Here is a 19394-nt window from a genome sequence, read left to right as displayed (position 1 = left end):
GACATCCTGTCCTTCTGTCCTCCATCATCCTGCCCTCCTGTCCTCCTGTCCTCCTGTCCTCCTGTCCTCCTGTCCTCCTGTCCTCCTGTCCTCCTGTCCTCCTGTCCTCCTGTCCTCCTGTCCTCCTGTCCTCTGGACCTTTGGACCTCCTATCCTTCCATCCTGTTTCCTGTAGAAGTATTACCTTGCAGTGGGAACTCTCCTGAGCACTTCCTGTGTTCCTCTGGAACTCTCCCACGCTCCTCCAGACATTTCCCATGCTCCTCTGGAAGTCCTCTAGTGCTCTCCAGCAGAGTAGCCAGCCTCCGGAAGTCCTCCAGACTTCATCAGACCATCATTGGACCTCATATGAAATGAAGGGCACATACTTAGGTAAGGGGCACAGCGTACGAGCTGAGGCCAAGCCCCTCTGAGTCAGTCTCTCTCCCCCTTGAGCAACATGGTTCTTAACAGTCTTGTGGATTGGGTGCCCATTGACATGGTTTCCAGTGCACTCAAACATCCACCAAAAAGATCTATGGATTACCAACTTATTTGACTGTGTAAGTTTACAAATTGTCATAACTCTTGTGCAACAGTCTCAAACCAATTGCAGGCAGGGAACAAACCATAAGGATATTTAGATAATAACCCTAACTCTCTTGTCCTTTCACTTTGTTGCTCATGATCTTTGATTTGCATTTACCCTTCTTCATTTCACTTTCCTTTGTCTTCACCTCCATCTCCTCAACATTCACACGCTTCATTGAGGCAATCAGCCTCTTCTGTTTTTTGACCCACTTCTAGCCTGCCTCCATTTCCTCAGGATCCTTTGGATCTCCTCATGCACAGCGACTGTACTGGGTGAGTTGTGTTTCTTGTTTTCTTCCTTTGTGAGCCATGTTGCTAATTCCACTGATTGACGTACTCGATTTTCTATTTGCTTTTCAGGCAGCTGTTTTGGATCATCTTTCACCTGAATAGTGAAGCGAGGAGGCAGTTGGGCATCCACAACTTCATTGACAGCAGCCAGGAACCTTAATATCTACAATTTTTATCAGTGTAAGTGTCAGGCTTTGGCAGTTGTTGTGATACTCACAACATTACATTGATATTTTCCAGCATGCCATGTGAAGGGTCCTGTTTTTTTACCCCTGTTCATTCACTTTACCCTTGTCCTGTGACATAAAGGATTCTGTTAGTTCTGCTACTCACTCCTCATCCCTGAACTCTGACACCTCTGGCAGATTCTCATTTTTTTGAATATGCACTTCAGGATGAGAAATGTATAATAATTTGGATGAAGATCATAAACGTTAACACCATCATCATTGGAAAGTTGGTTGAGGCCATCAACACACATGCTGGTGTGGTCATGGAACTTTTGCCAATGTCAAACAGCCCTCTACTAATCAAACTCCAATTGTTATTGCTGTGGCATGAGAATGTCACATGACATGAAGTTTATATACTGCTCTTTGGCAAATTTCATTCTTGCTTCCTTACCATTACCTTCACAGGTGGTTTCACGCCTCTATGGGTGTTTGCTGTCAATGATGGTAGTCACCTCCCCCTTCTTTATTCAACTCTTGCCATCCATATGCAAACCTTGGACTATGTTGGATGGTTTCTTGCCTCTATGGGTGTTCACCATCAATGATGGTGGCCATCTGATTGTCTGTTGGCTAGCATCCTTATCTCATTCTGGAATGTTCTTCCTTACCATTACCTTGATGGGTGGTTTTGTGCCTCTATGAGTGTTCACTGTTGATGATGGTGGCCACCTCCCCCTTCTTTATTCAACTCTTGTCATCCATATGCAAACCTTGGACTGTGTTGGGTGGCTCCTCATCTCTATGGGCATTTGCCATCAATGATGGTGCCATCTGATTGTCCGTTGGCTAGCATCATTATCACATTCTGGAGCAACCATTGGACTATGTTGGGTGGTTTCTCACCTGTATGGGCATTCACCATCTTTTTCCATTGTCCCATTCCTATGCCTCTGTTGTTTTCTTTTTGTCAGTGTGAGATTAGTAGTGTACTGTAGTATATGTGCGATTGTGTGATTCAAAAAATTTATATGGTCATAACAGAAATAGGTTTCAAACTTTTGAAAAACTTCTTTTTCTGGGCTGGTACATATCATGGAGGGTACTTCCAGGATTTATATGAGCCAAGAATTAAAGAAATCAGCGGTTGGGTTGTGGAGATATGGTCGAAATACCGACTTTTTGACCTATCTACTGTATTGTAATATTAATTCAGTATAGATGTCTTCCATATGGTCCAGGACCATTACCAATCAATTCCTACACTTCATAAACCTCAGGACAGCCATTTTTAGTATCAGCCTCAAGTTAAAACAAAGCACAGCAAGATATATGAGGCAGGAGGGGGGAGGAGGACCTTGCATATCTCAAGAACATGATTTTTCCAGGGAAAACAGACTACACCATCGTGATCAGACAGGTCAGGAGCCCCCATAAAACATATTCCTATATGACTGGCAAGTCATGGGAAGTCTGTAAAAATTGATCTTTGTGGGGAGTATCAGGAAAACTGACATAATCTCTATTGAGACATGCTGGAAATACTCTGGGACCATCTCCAATCAATTTATGTGATCATAAAACACTAGGAACTCCCTTTGATATATCAGTATTTATATAATATCAAGATATATGCTATAGGAGGGGGAGGGAGACCTTGCATATCTCAAGAACATGATTTTTTCTGGCAAATCTGGCTTGACCATCATGTTCAGAGGGATCAAAAACCCCCAGGGAGAATACTCCTGGAGGGCTGGCAAGTCATGGGAGGTCTAGAAAAATTGATCTTTGTGTGGGGGTATCAGGCAAGTTGACACATCACAATTCACATAGGCCAAAATGACTTTGAAACCATCTCTAATCAATTAATATGATCATAAAACATTGGGAACACCCTTTTATACATTGTATTGTATGCTGTTAAATCTGCACAAATATTATTTGTGTCGCCCCAAAACAAAAATGTGTGACCACTGAGAAAATGTGTGTCCCCCCAAAAAAATGTGTACCCCCCCAAAAAAAAATTGTGTCGCCCCAAGAAAAATATTATGTCACCCCCGAAAAAAAAAGTGTGATTCCAAATGGTTTGTATGCAACTAGAAGACTACTTGATACAATCCATAATTTCACTTTTTCTCCTCTACAAGTTGAGTCACCATTGCTTTAACATCACTTTCAATTGCAATTGCCTTGAGAAATTGATTGCAGTTCCTGGCCTGCAGACACCCTCTTGAGTGAGGGTTGTACCATGCTTGAACTTGGGTTGCATGCTCTGTCACACATGTTATCAATAAAAATATCAAATCACAAAGAGAGACAAACTTACCATGACTGTGTCAGTGGCACATTTCACCACCACCCTGAGTGAGACATTAACATAATTCCCACCAGAACTACAATCACTGTGAAGCTGGCATTGATCTGGATCCATGATACTATGAAGGATTTGAGCATAGGCAAAAGGGCTGCATGCATGGCCGGTCAATGGTTTACAGGTAGAAACTGATTGGAGTAGAACATGGGAATTGCAGGAATGATGAATTGGGAGGTGGATGTAATGAGCAAAGCGATTGTATAGAGGGCAGGTATTGCTAGTTTGTAGGGAAATGGTGGGACTTGCAGGAGGGTAAGCCAAAGTTGATGGGGCACCTGTAGATTTCATGCCTGATAAAAAGATAAAGGGTCAATGGTTTAGTTTTATGTTGTTTGATGGAGGGTAAGATACATACATACTTGGAAGGAGAGTGTTGCAATTATGATGCTAGAGGTGATTGATTGATCATTGACTCGGAGTACACGAGATCACATGATGCAATATGACGTGAATTTGACATGTGCAAATCACATGTAGATGTCATGTAGATCAACTTGAGAATTCCATGGCACTAGCTAGTACCAAGTTATGGCTCTCAAGAACATCCCCAGATGCTCTTGAGAGCCTTGAGCAGCCAATCAGATGATGAATAAAAGTCCTACTAAAACATAAGACATTGCTTGTGGGCCGAGTACTGATGATAATAACATCTTAATGGTCTGAAATGGCAGCATAATACTCCCCAACATATGATAACAGCACTGTTGAGTACTACTGTAATGTAAATGACCCACAACACTGCACTTTGCACACAAAGTGCAGTGTCATGGGTCATTTACCTTGCAAGTTCAAAGCTGGTTAGTAGGACCAAAACTCGTACTACTTGAGTATCACCATAACTTGACCTGCTTTCAATCTCTCTCTTATACTTCATGAAGCCGCTCAGATATGTCCTTTGGCTTTCTGTCATGCACATGCAGGATATGTTGAACTGGGAATCTCTTACAATCAAAGTCGCAATGGACATTTGTTCCTGTATTCTCACTCCCCTTAGACTGTGTCCGATTGAAGACACTGGTCATCCTCCATGCAATTTCTCTGTAATAAGTTACTGACATCTGTGCTATACTAAACATGATGCAAAACCACTGCAATAAAGAGCTCAAAATGCCCAAACTGTCACCAAAACACAGTCTTGTTCTTTGTTCACCTCTACAAATAGACACACCATGTCTCTTTGTGTTCTCACCCTCGACAATGCTGTGTATGATTGACTGTGAGCAAAGGGATCCGTTTGAAGGTCAAGCATGGTCCATGCTAGCATCAATACTTGATAACCATTAAATGTAGTTACATATGTGGGTCACAAAGGAAACTGTCATCGATTTACTGTCCACAATGAACAGTTTGGATGGAATGTGGTGTTGATGTGGGGGATGCAGTGGCTTTCGAATGGATTGGTTGATGAGTTGGACTTTGACAAAGTGACAAAGCAGCACAATCATGCACACGCACACAATTCTGAAGTGTGAAAGTAGCAAAAACCCAAAAGGTGCACAATTAGATTGAACAAAATGAAGCAGGTGAAATGAGGTGGTTCAGCTTCTACAGCTGGAACCACTGATGGACACACCATACTTGATGTGTGACTCACATTTCTGCCCAAGTCTATGATCCCGCCACCAGGTGCAAGCAATGACAAATGGCTGGCACCTTGACTTGTAAGACTGATCTCTCATGCCAAGCTCTGGGATGCAACAGCAAGAGTCTTGAGCATCTCATCCATCGTGATCTTCTGCACTGCTTTCACAACCTGTGCTTTCCTCTTCTCTTGGCTACTAGTCCAATGGTGAGTGGCATGATCTGCGCATGTGGATGGACATACCAACTGATAGATGCCAGACCACTGGACTTTAGAGATTTCCAGTTTCTTGAAGCAGGTGCAGAACTTGAATTGGGAGTTTCAGCATGTAGTTGATGGTAAAGGGGAAAGGACTTAGTGGGTGAACAATGAACATACAAGTAACATGTCAGGCATGGTATGAGGTCTGCATTTGGTAGGTGAGCCATCATCTGTGAACCATATACAGAAACTCAACAAGGTCTGTGAGGAATGTGTGGCGACCTACAGAGGAGGTCCAGAAAATCATGCAGAGGATTCGCAGAGGGTAGGGAGGCTCAAGGGAGGCACTGCGGGTGGATTCTGGAGGAAGCAAGGTGTGCTATAATTAACACATCAGAGAGGCTGGGTCTCTTAGACCATATAATTGCAACATAAAAATACCATCTGAGAGACCTCTAATGCTCCCAAGAGGTGCTGCCTGAGGTGGCATAAGCAAACAAAGCATGCTAATAGGAGAATGTGAAACACACAGATCGGAAGCGCTCAAGCGATTGGAATGCAGGTAGGGCTCAGGGGGAGCATGCATGTGAGGTGGACACGAATTGGTTATGCAGGATCAAATGTTTCATCCTTACAACATGTTGAATTACCTTAATGTCTCTTAGGGTGTGTGCTTGAACATGTAGTCTGTAGAGGAAGTAACAGATGAATGTGTACATTCAGGCTTGATGCCATTGACAGTGCGCTGTCTTGGATGGACAGCTTGACATAGCACTGGACAAGCACAACAGAATTCAAAAATCCCCAGGCTATGCCAGATAAAACTTATAGATCACCTTGATCAGTTGAACGGTCCCAGTGAGCATGGAGAAACTTGACACTTGAGGCAAACATCGAGCCTGGAGATGGGTCATGGAGGAGTGACCAGCCAGGAAGTTATCCCTGCATATGCAGAAGGCATAGTACACTACCCTAATCAGGATCCTATCACTCTGCAAAGACATCAAAAACCTTTCCATAGTGTCAGACGACGACGTCCTTCCTGACCTCACATCTCTACACCATGTACTGGATACCCTCCCCCTCACAGTGCTCTGTTTGAACACCAGATCATCACTCACTGACTCTTCCATGGTCATGATCAACATGTTCACTAGACTGACACATCTGGAGATTGACGATGCCAAAATGCTTTGGCTTGTTGATATGCATGTTTTCCCCCAGTTGACCCACCTGGTGCTTTGGCCTGTCTTCTACAACCCAGGCATGAACATCCCTAGGGTGGTGAAGTGTCTTCTCCAACATGCAACCCTGCAAGTCCTTGCCTTCTGTGCCCACCATCACTGCCAATGTGCAAATTCCTGGAACACCATCAAATTGATGATCATCACATCATCATCACACCTTCAAAAATATATGTATGGGATGATTTCGGACATGGCTCCATGTTATTTTGGCAACTCGCTGATGAAAGGGCCAAGATGCCTGTCCCTAACCACAGTAACTACATCCAGGCCACTGTCACATAGTGAGATGGACTGACAACATGACAGAGAAAAGCACTGCTGCTTCTCAAACAGCACTTTTCAGAATCAATTCAGGGATCATATGAATCTTGCTTGGGCTTCCAGTCTGGCTGTCATATCCGCATATCCGGATCTCAGATCTGACCCTTATCTCATCTCAGATCCACATCTTATCTCTGATGCTATCCACATCTTATCCCCCTCCAACATCTCGTCATTCAATCTGTCCACTCGTCCGGTCTGGTCCACAACTCATCCAAATCCACAACCAGCGCTCGTCTCTTTTTGGTAACCTCCTAACTCCGGTATTTTGGTTATCTGTATATCCATCCTGCTCCCTTGTCCACCACCTATGTTTCATTTCTGTTTCATGATTTGTGATCTGTTTCTACTTACCAATAGACTATCCACATGCTTCATACATAGCCTTGGACTCTGCTGATTGATCATTCCGTTAGATACCTATAGTATATAACCTCCTGTAACTTTCTGTAGTACCTCAGTTTGAATATCATCTTAGTTCTACTCATTCCTGTCCTCTGGACTTGAGTACCTCTACTCTCGTCACCCTCCGAGACTTAGGATTGATTCCTATAGTCTATCCATATCCACCTCTGTCTCCAACAGTCCATTACTGTTAGTTTCTAGTCTGGACTCGTCCAGATTAGCCTTACAATACTTATCCCTCATCTGGAAGTCATCTGGATCCGTTATGCTACTTGTCCAACCTTCCAGGCATGCTAGTCTTGCCTTCCTGAAATAAGGGGCAATACTTGGGTATGGGGCACAGCGCACGAGCTGAGGCCGAAGCCCTTCAGATCCAGTTACCCTTTGAGTATGACCTTAACACTGGCCTACAATGAAGATTCCAGTTGAGGAGGACATAGATGAAGATTCCATTGAGCATGACATAGAGTAGTGTGCTCCTGGAGCATCTTTAATGCTGTTGATTCTCTTTCATACAATCTGTATGTCTGTCACCTACTATAGGTTACTAGCAGACCATCCTGTATTCATGCATGATATTGCAAGAAGGCATTGGTCACTCAGGCTTACAGAAGAATATCTTGACTGATGAATGCAGCACTGAATCAATATATATCATAGCATTAACATATATTGCACCATTTGTGAATTAGAGTACTTGATTCAGATGGTCAGGGCCTCACATTCACATGCTCATACTTGAGAGAGATAATGGGCAAAACTTCAGTAAAGATAAAATACTCCAGCAAAATCTTGTCCTCATCGCCATCCCCTTCATGGATATCATCAGCTTTGAGATCTGACCCACACAGGCTTTGTGCCACTGCACTCCATAAGCAGGGAAATTTGGAATCAAGTAATAGCATGTCAGAAATGGTGCATTTATCTCTCATTCTGATTTCAGGCTGTTCATTCATGTGGTTACTAAGTTGTGCGGGGAAAAATCGGTGCAACTCTACAAGATCAATTTGTTAAAATTGTGTGTGCCGCTCGAATGAATGCCAATATGATGCAGCACCCAAACAGCGAGGACCTGATAAAAGGCCAGGTGCTCCCCAGCGCTCATGTAAGAAACCTCCAACCAATGCTTCATCCCCTCCTTCCCTTCCATCCAAGTGGAAATGCACTTTGGTTAGGAATGACGATTTCAACCTTCCATGGGACTTTCCAATGTTCTCACTTTGTGGCCTGTTGGAGATAGAATTCAACTCCAGCCCTCACTTTCACCTACTGGCCCTGCCCTTCCTTCGTCTATGCAAATGATAGTTATCCAGTATGCTTATCTCGCCATGTTTTTTTCATCTACTAAGTAATTTTTTACTTGATCTTGTCCAGCATCAAGTAGAGAAGTACTGCATCACATCAACGCCCTCCATACAGCACAGTCGCAAGGAGTGATGGGATAATTTAGTTATGAGCTACTCTACTACTCAGGATCAGTCATACGTCATTTGCATTATCAATTGTGCGAATAATATTACTGTTGAACTTCTACCACTCTGGCTGAGCGCAGGCTCTGTGGACACAGGGCACTGGCCTCATATGGAGGCACTCTGGTAACCCATTCATGACTGTTACTCCACTCTTTATCCATTATTTCTTCTTGATTTCATCATAGGTGAGGCAGTTCTTGCATCCATTCTTTATTCCACTCAGCTGCTTTTGTTTATTATTGGAATGACACCAAACAGAGGCGCTTGTGCTAGTTATTTTCTATGGCAAGTTATTAACCTTGTGGGGCTTTTGCGGGGCGGTACAAATGCTATGACAAGACCTTGGAATCACAGTACACATGCACTGATCTGCAACCAGCTGCACAATGTGATGGTGGTACTATGCTACTAGCACATAGCTGACCTTCATGGTCAAGTAACAAAGCCCTCGCCCTGAAAGACACTACAATGTTGTTAAAGGTAAGTCATTCTTGTCATCAGATGAGGCTCCACTTATTTTCTCTGGCACTTTAGCGAGATCATCTCTTCGTCTCTGTTGAAAATGTATATGTTGACAGTTTCCGTGCATGATGATGACAGCCGGCAGTCGTTGTAGTAGTACTCCTTAAGTAATGATGATGACTTACCCAACTTACAAAAGTAGCTAGCATGAAATTACTGCCTTTGTTCGGTGTCGCTCCAATAATAAACAAAAGTGGCTAAGTGAATTTTCTAGATTCTGGCCTATTGACATGAAGATAGCTATAAGGGCAAGATTGATTTTGTCACATGGTCATTTTTTCTTACAAATCTGCTTAGGAAGATTATACGCAAGCAAGGTGAAGGTCAGCAATGCTTGGGCAATGCCAAACCTTTATGTTCATTTGATTACCGATCAGAGAGTGGCACAGTTCATCCAGATCCATCACCAGTCATGATCCCTCCCCTTCCACTTGAAATTCAGCAGAAGATATTGTCTCTAGCTACTCACTCCAGATGTGCTGCTGTCCTGCATGATTTGGGAATCATGCATGGACATGACTACTAGGTAGCCCCCTAAAAGACAAAGTCTGTTAGCTTAGGCATCAAGCTAGTCAACCCATACCTTGGTTTCAAACCTTGGTCAAATAGTTCAGTTTCCCCTCTGTGATTCATGAATTTATTATATCTTGAAGAAAAGTCATTTGTGAGATTGGAATCACATAATGACCTAGTTGATATTGTGAAGCAAGAAGGTTAAGGTATTGCCTTGCCTTTGGCTTATTCAATTTGGCTAGAGAAAACCATAGAGAAAAGTTCAAAGCCTAACAAAAACCTATCTAAAAAGCCTGTGTTTTGTGTCTTGTTATTGTATTATTATTTCTGAGTTGTTTTCTCTAGTATTTCCTTGATTTATTTTTCTATTGGGATGCTCTGACCCATCAGATACTTCACAAAATTGTACCTACAGGGTATGATGTCATAATGATGTCATATGGCTCCACAGATACTCCTACAAGTATTCTGTTGAAAGTTATGATGTCATTTGTTCTGGAATGTTCTGCTCCACTTTCTGGAATATTCTGCTCCACTTCTGATGTCATTGCTCCGCTTTTTTACTTACATAATATTCCCATACAATATGTATATAAGGAGGGCCCATTCTCCCCCAAAAAATAGGATCTCCCACTTGCAATCATTTGAATCTCAGTTTGAGCTACTCACTGTGAAGATTGTTGCTTACAAAGAAAGCCCCTTTGAAGTACCAAGTGCAGGGAAAAGACATTCCCTTGAGATTACATAAGTTTCTTATGATAGAAACTTAGTTTATTTGAGACCAGCTTCTCACCTAGTTTCTGATATTGACCAACACAAGCTTTGGTCAATCTGATCATTTGTGAGACCAGTTTCTCACCACTCTGTGCCTATTTGACCAACCAGTCTTTGGTCAACATATTCATATTTGAGACCATAGTCTCTACAAAGAATTATCTTAACAAGGAACCATGTTCCAGTGTCTAGACAGTTTATCCCAGACAAGTTTATAAGTTGGGATATAACACAAAAGCTCCGGCCAAGTTAATCACATGGATTGGTTTAGCAAGCCTCCCAAGAACTCACACGTTATCTGCCATGAAAGAAGAAAAGTCATAGACCATGTTAATCGAGGACTGGCAAGAATTCTTATCCTAGTGTAATTGTGATGTCATTACATTTTACACACATTTATATAAGACCCTCAGTTATTAAGACATCACTGGAGCCCAACTATGAGGGAGGCTTCTTTTTCTTAATCCCATCTTACTCTTACACAGAGTAATACATCCAAGCATTCCAGCAATTATTCAGAATCTATCACATCCAGTAATGAATTTGTCCAAGATGATCACCCCTATATCTATCACACTATCTCAGCCTACACCTACTATGGCACTGTCCATTCTTACTATGCCTATCCCAGGAAGCAAGGCAGCACCGAAGAAGTTTAAAGGAGACTTTACAGAAGTCAAGAAGTTTATCAAGCATTACAAAAAGTTATGTGACTATAATCAAGTTACCTCTAACAAGGACAGATGTGAAACTGTTACTCAGTACACTTCACATCATGTCACTGAGTTCATTGAAGGATTGGACTCCTATGAGAATTCAGATTGGGATGCTCTCAAGGCAGACATCCTAAAGTATTATGATGCTGATTTGGACACAAAGCATTATAAAAGAAAAGATTTACTCTCCTATGTTAAAGCTATGAGAGGACAATGTATTCCTACTCTAGCAGCATGGAAGAAATATGTATGAGGATTTATTAGGATTGCAGGTTGGCTTCAATCTGCAAAGAAGATTACAAAAGATGAGTATGCAGGTTATTTTTGGAAGGGAATTTATAAGAATTTGCATGCAAAGATTGAGAGCTGACTTATGGCTAAGGATCCTGACAAGGATTTGTCCAAGGCATTTGGCATGGACAAGGTCATCTCAGCAGCAGAGAAGCTACTTCACAGGGACCGTTTTGATTCAGATTTGCTTATCTCTGAGGAAGAGACTGATCTCTCATCTTCAGACTCTTCGGACTCTGACTCAACTGATTCAGGTTTGACTTCTAGTGCAGAGTCATCTGATTCAGAGGATGAGCCAGAGATTAAACCTCACAAGTCTACTAAGAAAGGTTTGAAGAAGTAACATGTTGCTAAGGAAACTCCTAGACATAGGGACAAATATTCTGGCACAGCAACACTCCTCCTCCACTTCACAGATGACACATACACAGAGAGTTATATCAGCACTATTGGTAAGTCACTACCATGAGGCCTATACCTAACTACAGTGGCTCAAAAAACTGTTCACATGTTTTGACATTTTTCACTATCTATGATATTGTGTGAGAACGAACAAATGCCTCAAGAACATGCTTATACCACATTGTAGTATGGCTTCAGGGCTTTCATGCTACTCTCTCCCAAAGCTCCCATACTCCTTTAGGGGGGTTTTCATAGGCTTGAAGCTTTTTCTTGAGTGTTCCCCAAAGATGTTCAATGACATTGACATCAGGAGACTGTGCTGGCCAGTCAAGAACATTGATGTTATGTTCTTCAAACCATTCTTTAGCTCTTCTGGATGTGTGCTTGGGATCATTATCCTGTTGGAAAATGATATCTTCTTCATCAATCCCTGATTCTGCCAAGCTAGGCAGCAAGTGGTCATTTAAAATGTCCATATACTGCTCAGCATTCATCTTCCCCTCAACCTCAGCAAGCATTCCCACACCATTTCATCCCATACAGCCCCATACCATTAAAGAACCTCCTCCAAACTTGACAGTCCCATTAACCTCTCTGTCTGTTAGGCCATCTCCCTTCTATTTCCATACATATACCTTCCCATCTGACCCAATCCTATTGATTTTGGTCTCATCTGACCATATAACATGCTTCCAGTCCTCTACAGTCCAGTATTGATGAGCTAAGGCAAAGGCTAGTCTTCTCTGCCTATGTTTGATGGAGAGAAGAGGCTTTTTCTTCTTTGTTATTGCCTTGAGATGAGCTGCCTTGAGAACATTCCTCACAGTTTGTGAAGAGACAGGGGTAGTGATGGTGGAATTGATATAATGGGTGGCTTGGACAGCATTATCAGCCTTTCCTGTAGTGATATGTTGGATAATAGCCCTTTTGTCAGTAGGGGTAAGCTTGGATGGATGTCCTCCACAAGAGTTTTCCTTGTCTGGGTGGCTTTCTTTGATAAACTTGGCCACAGTGGACTTGCATACTCCAGTTCTAGAGGAAATTTGGCGAGCAGAGAGGCCAACATAAGACAGAGAGAGGATATTATCTCTTTGAGTAGAGGAGATGGCTTTCATGGTGATTATGACTATGATACATGAGATATTCTGGTTTATATAGTTAGATATAGTCATAAAATAACATAATGACACCACTTCATAATTTATATAATAGTGGCATGATTTTTGTGGTGTCATAAATAATGATTTATATAGTTTTAATATACACTCAAAAAACTGTCCACATGAGTCATCATTTTATAAGCCTTATGTCTCCACCATATCTCCACCGATTCCCACGGTGTAGGGCTCAAATGAAAGCCCTGAAGCTATACTACAATGTGGTATAAGCATGTCCTTGAGGCATTTGTTCATTCTCACACAATATCATAGATAGTGAAAAATGTCAAAACATGTGAACAGTTTTTTGAGCCACTGTACAACTAGTACCCTGTCAAATGAATATGGACACCCATGAAGTTGCAAATCTATTTTTTGACCATTGGTACTGTGAGAATGGCCTGCCCTTGAGCATCATCTCCGATCACTGAAGGTGAGGACTTTGGACTATGAGGGAACTAAAGCAAGACCTGGATGTGAGACTGAACTTGACCCTAAGGACAGCTACTGAGAGAAGGTCCTTGAAATGACAGAGGGAGACTTCAAAACCAGATGAGTGCTATAGGATGTGTGAAGCGTGAATACCAGAAGAAGTGCGAAGAAGACATGCATGAAAGCATGCTGATGTGGTAGAAAGTGAGAGTGCACATGATGGGGGTCTAAAGCATAGGTGCTAGAGCTATCTGGAAATGAAATCCAGTGGAGAGAGAATTGAGCTGACTAGAGGCGATTGTGCCTATGAAGGTAGTGCACAAGTTCCAATTCTTTAGTGCTTTCAAACTAGCTCAAATGCACAAACTACTGCTACTACACAGAGGTGGGAGGTGCTAGGATAAGGTACTCTAAAAAACTCCCCCCCCCTTCCCTATATTGGGCGTTAGGCAACACTTTTAGTGTGGAGGCAAAGCGAGTAGGTAGTGACATCTGTATGTAATAGTGTTTTAAATGCACGCCTGCACATTTATAGCGCTATAATCAGCCTGGAAGGTATGTCAGAGTGATAAGAGTATAATAAAAACACACCAGTGGACTTTAGCGAGGACATGGATGGGTGGATGGACTGTAGTGGAGGACCTAGAGTGGGCGCGCAGGATGTGCAAGTGCATTTGTGTGCATGCGGTGATCATGCATCAGTTTGCGATAGTGTGAGTGACTTATCCAGAGGATCAGAACCAAGTATCAGTGGGAAGGGGTGGTATATTGTCCTATAATGGTGATATAGAGGAGTGAGTCTCTACATTGTGACAAACTTTTCACAAGCAAATTCTAGAAGGTGCTTCACAGAATGACTGGTGTCAAACTAAAAATGTCAACAGCATACCACCCACAGATGGATGGTGCAAGTGAATGTACCAACAAAACTGTTGACCAACTGCTCAAAACATGTGGACAGTTTTTTGAGCCACTGTATCTACTGACTTGGTGTCATTCAACAGTCCTTTCTCCTCCACTTTGCAGATGACACATACACAGAGAGTTATATCAGTACTATTGTGGTTAGGTATGTTGCTACTCTAGAACCTATTCCTAGCTATCTACTGACTTGGTGTTATTCAACAGTCTTGTTTCTTCCACTATGCAGATGGCAAGCACCTGGGCCCACCTCATTGCCATACCTTCTTCCCCACTTTAGGAACTTTTTTATGTGCCATAATATTATATGGCAGGGTGCGCCTAGTTTCCAAACCTTCTGCCCTGTTGTATGGACTGTTCCCACGACATTCCATTGGCTCCCTCATCATTGATCCTCATTTTCAACCTGTCTGTCCTCTTCTCTCATACAGTGGCTTAATGGCTTACCGTGGATCTTCCTCTCAGAAGGTTTCTTTTGATGTATTTTGCATCAACTTCCACAATCAAAGTCTGTACTCCAATAATGTGAAGCCAGAAATGCCTAAGTGCACAGTAAAGTCCATAGAGTTCTAGTTTTGGTTGGGAATATCTTGATTCTGTGTCACCCATTTGTAGTGAACCATAATGGGCTGGTCTTCTTCTTCCTTCATCATCTATCTGTGACAATATGATTCCCACTGCCATAAAACTAGAATCCACCAACAAAATCACTGGGTTGGCTGAAGTATAATCTATACTTCTCATTGCAGGGGCAGAACAAATTCTCTCTTTCAACTTCTCAAATGCTTCATCTTGTTCTCCTCCCCATACAAAGGGTTCATCTTTCTTCCATAGTCGGGTGATAGGTTTTGCTAGCTCTGAAAAACCTAAGATCCAAATACAAACAGTTCCACAAAGGCCCATGAAACCTCTTGCTTCTTTGATTGTGGTAGGGATAGGCCAATTGAGGATTTTTGACACTTTCTGTGTCTGGTAATCTTCCTTCTGGTGTACATCTCTGTCCAACTATTAGGACATCAGGCAAACATAGCTGTATCTTGGTAGCAGAAAAAGTTGCTCCAACATCTTTTATACGGTGCATTATTCTATGCACATCTACAGCATGTTCCCATATAAATCTTCTGATTCCAGGGTTTTCTTCCAACACCTCTGGATTCCCTTCTTCGTCATGATAAGTAGACTTAGATCCTTTGACCAGTAAGTCATCAATAAAAACATTTGCAACATGAGGAATTTCTTCTTGCAAGACAAAGCTGGTGCATTTCTGAAATTCTGCAGGTGCATTAGTATATCCCATTGGTAATGCAGTTAGCTGAAGCAGTCCTAATGGTGTAAGGAAAGCTGTCAAATCTCTGCTATCTGGGTGCATTTTTCATGCATCAAATCCCCAGAACAAATCAAATATGATATAACATTGCCTGCCTGCAAATGACTCCACAAAGTCATCTACAATAGGAATCAGGCCTGCATCTCAAATTGAAATTTTGTTAAGTGGCTGAAGATCATGAACTAATTGGAGTTTGCCATTCTTTTTTAGTATGCAGAACCAGCATGAATGATAGGCTGATTGGCTTGGCTCATATACTCCTGCATTGATCTTTGTACATAGTAGATCAATGACCTTCTCTCTGATGCCAGGTGGAATAGGAATATTCTTGTATTCCCATGGAACATGTGGGATTGTTGGGATAATATAGGGAGAGAAATATGATTCCTTGAGGGTTCCTTGGTTGGTCTCCTCAAATGCTAGTGCATCTTGATTTAGCTGCATTATATGTTGAAATAGTTTGACCTCTTCAGGCCAAAGAAATGCTGTAGAGTTGATTTTCAGGCTTTTCAAATGCTCAATGGTAAGTCTACCATTAGGAATGAAGTCAGGGGGATAGGGTGTCAAGGGAATCATAGTTTCTAATGGATCATGGGGAAACTGTCTCAAGACCCGAGCATCTTGAAGAAAAGTACCAGAAACAGGCTTGACCTTCTTGTCAACTCATTTATACATGGTAAGAATTGGGTTATAGGATGGGTCTGAAAGGGTAGATGGTTCATATTGTAAATATAAATCATCCTCATCAAAGTCCAGGAAATCATCATCAATTTCTAGTTCAGAACTTGGATTTTCCCAGTCAGATTCAGCAGACTTGTCATCAAACAGCTCCTTGAGGCATGCTTGATGTTCTTCTTCAGTTGTATACTTCAAACAATATTCTTCAATTGTTTGATCATCATCATCCAAGTCCTCAGGGTATACAAGCTTAGGTACTTCACTAGGATTTTCAGTAATACTATCACTGAACAAAGCTAGACAAGATAAACTTTCACTTGGATCCCTTAATTTCTCAGACTTAACACAAGGATAATCATATGTAGCATTTCAAACTATGCTAACACATGCTACCATACTTGACATTGGTAGAGATAGTGTCATATCCACATATCCAGATCTCAGATCCGATCCTTATCTCATCTTAGATCCGATCCACATCTTATCTCCGATCCTATCCACATCTTATCTCCCTCCAACATCTCATCATCCAATCTGTCCACTTGTCCAGTCCAGTCCACAATTTATCCAAATCCACAACCAGCACTCATCTCCTTTTGGTAATCCCCTAACTCTGGTATTTTGGCTATCTGTATATCTGTCCTGCTCCCTGATCCGTTACCTATGCTTCATTTCCATTTCATGATTTGTGATCCGTTTCTACTTACCAATAGACTATCCATATGCTTCGTACATAGCCTCAGACTCTGCTGATTGATCATTCCATTAGATACCTATAGCACATAACCTCCTGTAACTCTCTGTAGCACCTCAGTTCAAATATCAACTTAGTTCTGCTCATTCCCGTCCTCCGGACCTGAGTACCACTACTCTTGTCACCCTCCGAGACTTAGGATTGATTCCTATAGTCTATTCACATCCGCCTCTGTCTATGACAGCCATTACTGCTAGTTTCTAGTCTGGACTTGTCCGTATTAGCCTTACAATACTTATCCTGCATCCAGAAGTTATCCAGATCTGCTACGCTACCTGTCCGACCCTCCGGACGCATTAGTCTTGCCTTCCTGAAATAAGGGGCAATACTCAAGTAAGGGGCACAGCACATGAGCTGAGGCTGAAGCCCTTATGATCTGTTAACCCTTGAGTATGACCTTAACAGATAGTAAAAATGGTGTTCTGGGCTCTCAAACCCTGAACCTTTGAGATACAAATACATATAGGCAAAGGTCAATAATCAAAACATAAACAAACTCAAAACAAAAAATACAAACACCGAGAACATAAACACTTGGAGAATACAAATACACAGATTGACAATCAGAAACTTGAAATGATACAAAATAAAACTCAAAATGCGAAATTCAAAGCTCAAGGCTATAAATAAGAAACATAAGCCAAATTTTTTATGAGTTTTAAATGGTAGAAATCTTGGGAAACAAATAAAATCAAACCAGAAAGGCAAATACAAGAAAATAAGTTCAATCTTGATACAAATACATGTTTGGTGTCTAGACAATGACGTCAGTGCGCTACCGTCATAGCCCTGTGGAGGATTTGCCTCAACACTAAGGCATGAAAAAGATATGGGACTTAGTTGGTCCCTTTTCATTATTGTTGCATTCATCATTGTCATCGAGTTCATCATTGTCATCATCATCAAAGCATGCGCAAATTCAAAGCTGCGATGCATTAGAAACGTTTGAGGAATGAAAAGGATGATATGCAACTATAAACAGATGGACTCGTCGTATTTCGAGTGCACGGTCTTGTGCATGAGCAAATTTGACTACTTTGAACTCATCTTGCTCATCAAGTACATGCTCTTTGACAAGAGAGTGCACAAAGGAGCTCTCCTTTGAGCAAATCCTCTTCCAGCACCATTATTGGGATTACCATTCAAATTAGGGGCCTTTGAGTCAGGGGCTATTCCTGCACCAGCTCTTGGAGGTGGTGGGAAAATGATCCACATAACTCTAGGGTCCAACTTAGTAACACAATAATACAAAAGAGCATACTGAGGATCCTCAAGTGACATAGAGTTGAGCTGCTTGATCAGATCCTCAATCTCATCATGTGGTTCCATGCTAGTAGCTTCCTTGCTACCCTGGGTTTTCTTGAAAGAATCTATAGGTGAAATGACTGTTGAACAATACCAAAAGTCAGTAGATATAGGTATAGGCCTCACGGCAGCAACTTACCAAAGTGCTGATATAACTCTCTGTGTATGTGTCGTCTGCAAAGCAGAGGAGGAGAAAGGACTGTTGAGAATGATACCAAGTCAGTAGGTACTTAGCATTAATCCCCAGTGGAAATGTATCTTGCCAGCATGAGGTTGGAAGAATGGTTGAACAACGGTGAGCTCCACAATGAGAGGAATGGGCATTGAAGGGAGATGAGTCCACAAATGATGGTCAGCCCATCAAGAGCAATGCCTGGGACCAAGCCTACATATTGGTAGGTAGCTCTGACGGCCTCAACAGCATGGATGACGATGAGGGAGGGGAGGGAAAGCTGTGGGAATAGTTTGTATAATGAGTGGAGGAATTAGGACGAAACAGGCATGGTACAGGAATTACTGTATCTTATACATAGATTATTCCCAAGTACTAGCAGCATTTAGGGCAAGGTTTATGGCTGGTGTTGGTATTTGAGCGCAAATGACTATTCTAGTAATTGACGAAGCACGTAACTGCCCAGTATTACTAAAGCTACTTATTGGGAAGGCCAGGTGCACATCACATGTTCATTACTAATTAGTAATAATAATGGTGTCACACAGGAGCACACAGGTGCTCAGGTAACTACACTTTCTACTTGTCTGATGTTGCTTCAGTCAGTGGCTGAAACCAAGTTGTTCAACCTCTCATTTGCCAGAGGAGAGGCCAACCAATGATGTATGGATTTTTGCCTTTACAACTACGCAATGTTCCTAATCTTCACAGACATCATCTCTCCCCCCTTCAAGGAATGGATCTCGCAAATGATTGTCACAGTCAATTTCCAACTTCATGGACAAGGTCACCAAATA

At 42.0% G+C, this 19394-nt stretch overlaps 3 protein-coding genes across 3 annotated transcripts; 1 reads left to right on the top strand and 2 right to left on the bottom strand.

Moving 5' to 3' along the window:
• Positions 1-632: 632 nt before the first annotated feature.
• On the bottom strand, positions 633-1356 carry BJ212DRAFT_1304400 (uncharacterized protein; the record flags this gene model as incomplete). Its single annotated transcript, XM_041333596.1, has 5 exons — positions 633-740; positions 908-1024; positions 1079-1133; positions 1195-1249; positions 1341-1356. 5 exons carry the CDS (start codon positions 1354-1356, stop codon positions 633-635), a joined length of 351 nt encoding a protein of 116 aa, XP_041186815.1.
• Positions 1357-10979: 9623 nt separating this feature from the next.
• BJ212DRAFT_1304399 (uncharacterized protein) lies at positions 10980-11411 on the top strand (the record flags this gene model as incomplete). The annotated part of the gene is made up of 1 exon (XM_041333595.1): positions 10980-11411. The coding sequence occupies one exon, from the start codon at positions 10980-10982 to the stop codon at positions 11409-11411; it is 432 nt and encodes a 143-aa protein (XP_041186814.1).
• Positions 11412-18152: 6741 nt separating this feature from the next.
• Positions 18153-18749, bottom strand: BJ212DRAFT_1304398 (uncharacterized protein; the record flags this gene model as incomplete). Its single annotated transcript, XM_041333594.1, has 4 exons — positions 18153-18339; positions 18382-18505; positions 18565-18624; positions 18656-18749. The coding sequence occupies 4 exons, from the start codon at positions 18747-18749 to the stop codon at positions 18153-18155; spliced, it is 465 nt and encodes a 154-aa protein (XP_041186813.1).
• Positions 18750-19394: the final 645 nt, after the last annotated feature.

This window comes from Suillus subaureus, assembly GCF_016647635.1.
Source record: "Suillus subaureus strain MN1 chromosome Unknown BJ212scaffold_61, whole genome shotgun sequence".
In the NCBI taxonomy this organism is placed as follows: Eukaryota; Fungi; Basidiomycota; class Agaricomycetes; order Boletales; family Suillaceae; genus Suillus; species Suillus subaureus.
Note: the sequence above shows the minus strand (reverse complement) of the source record. Positions and strands in the feature narration are given on the sequence as shown.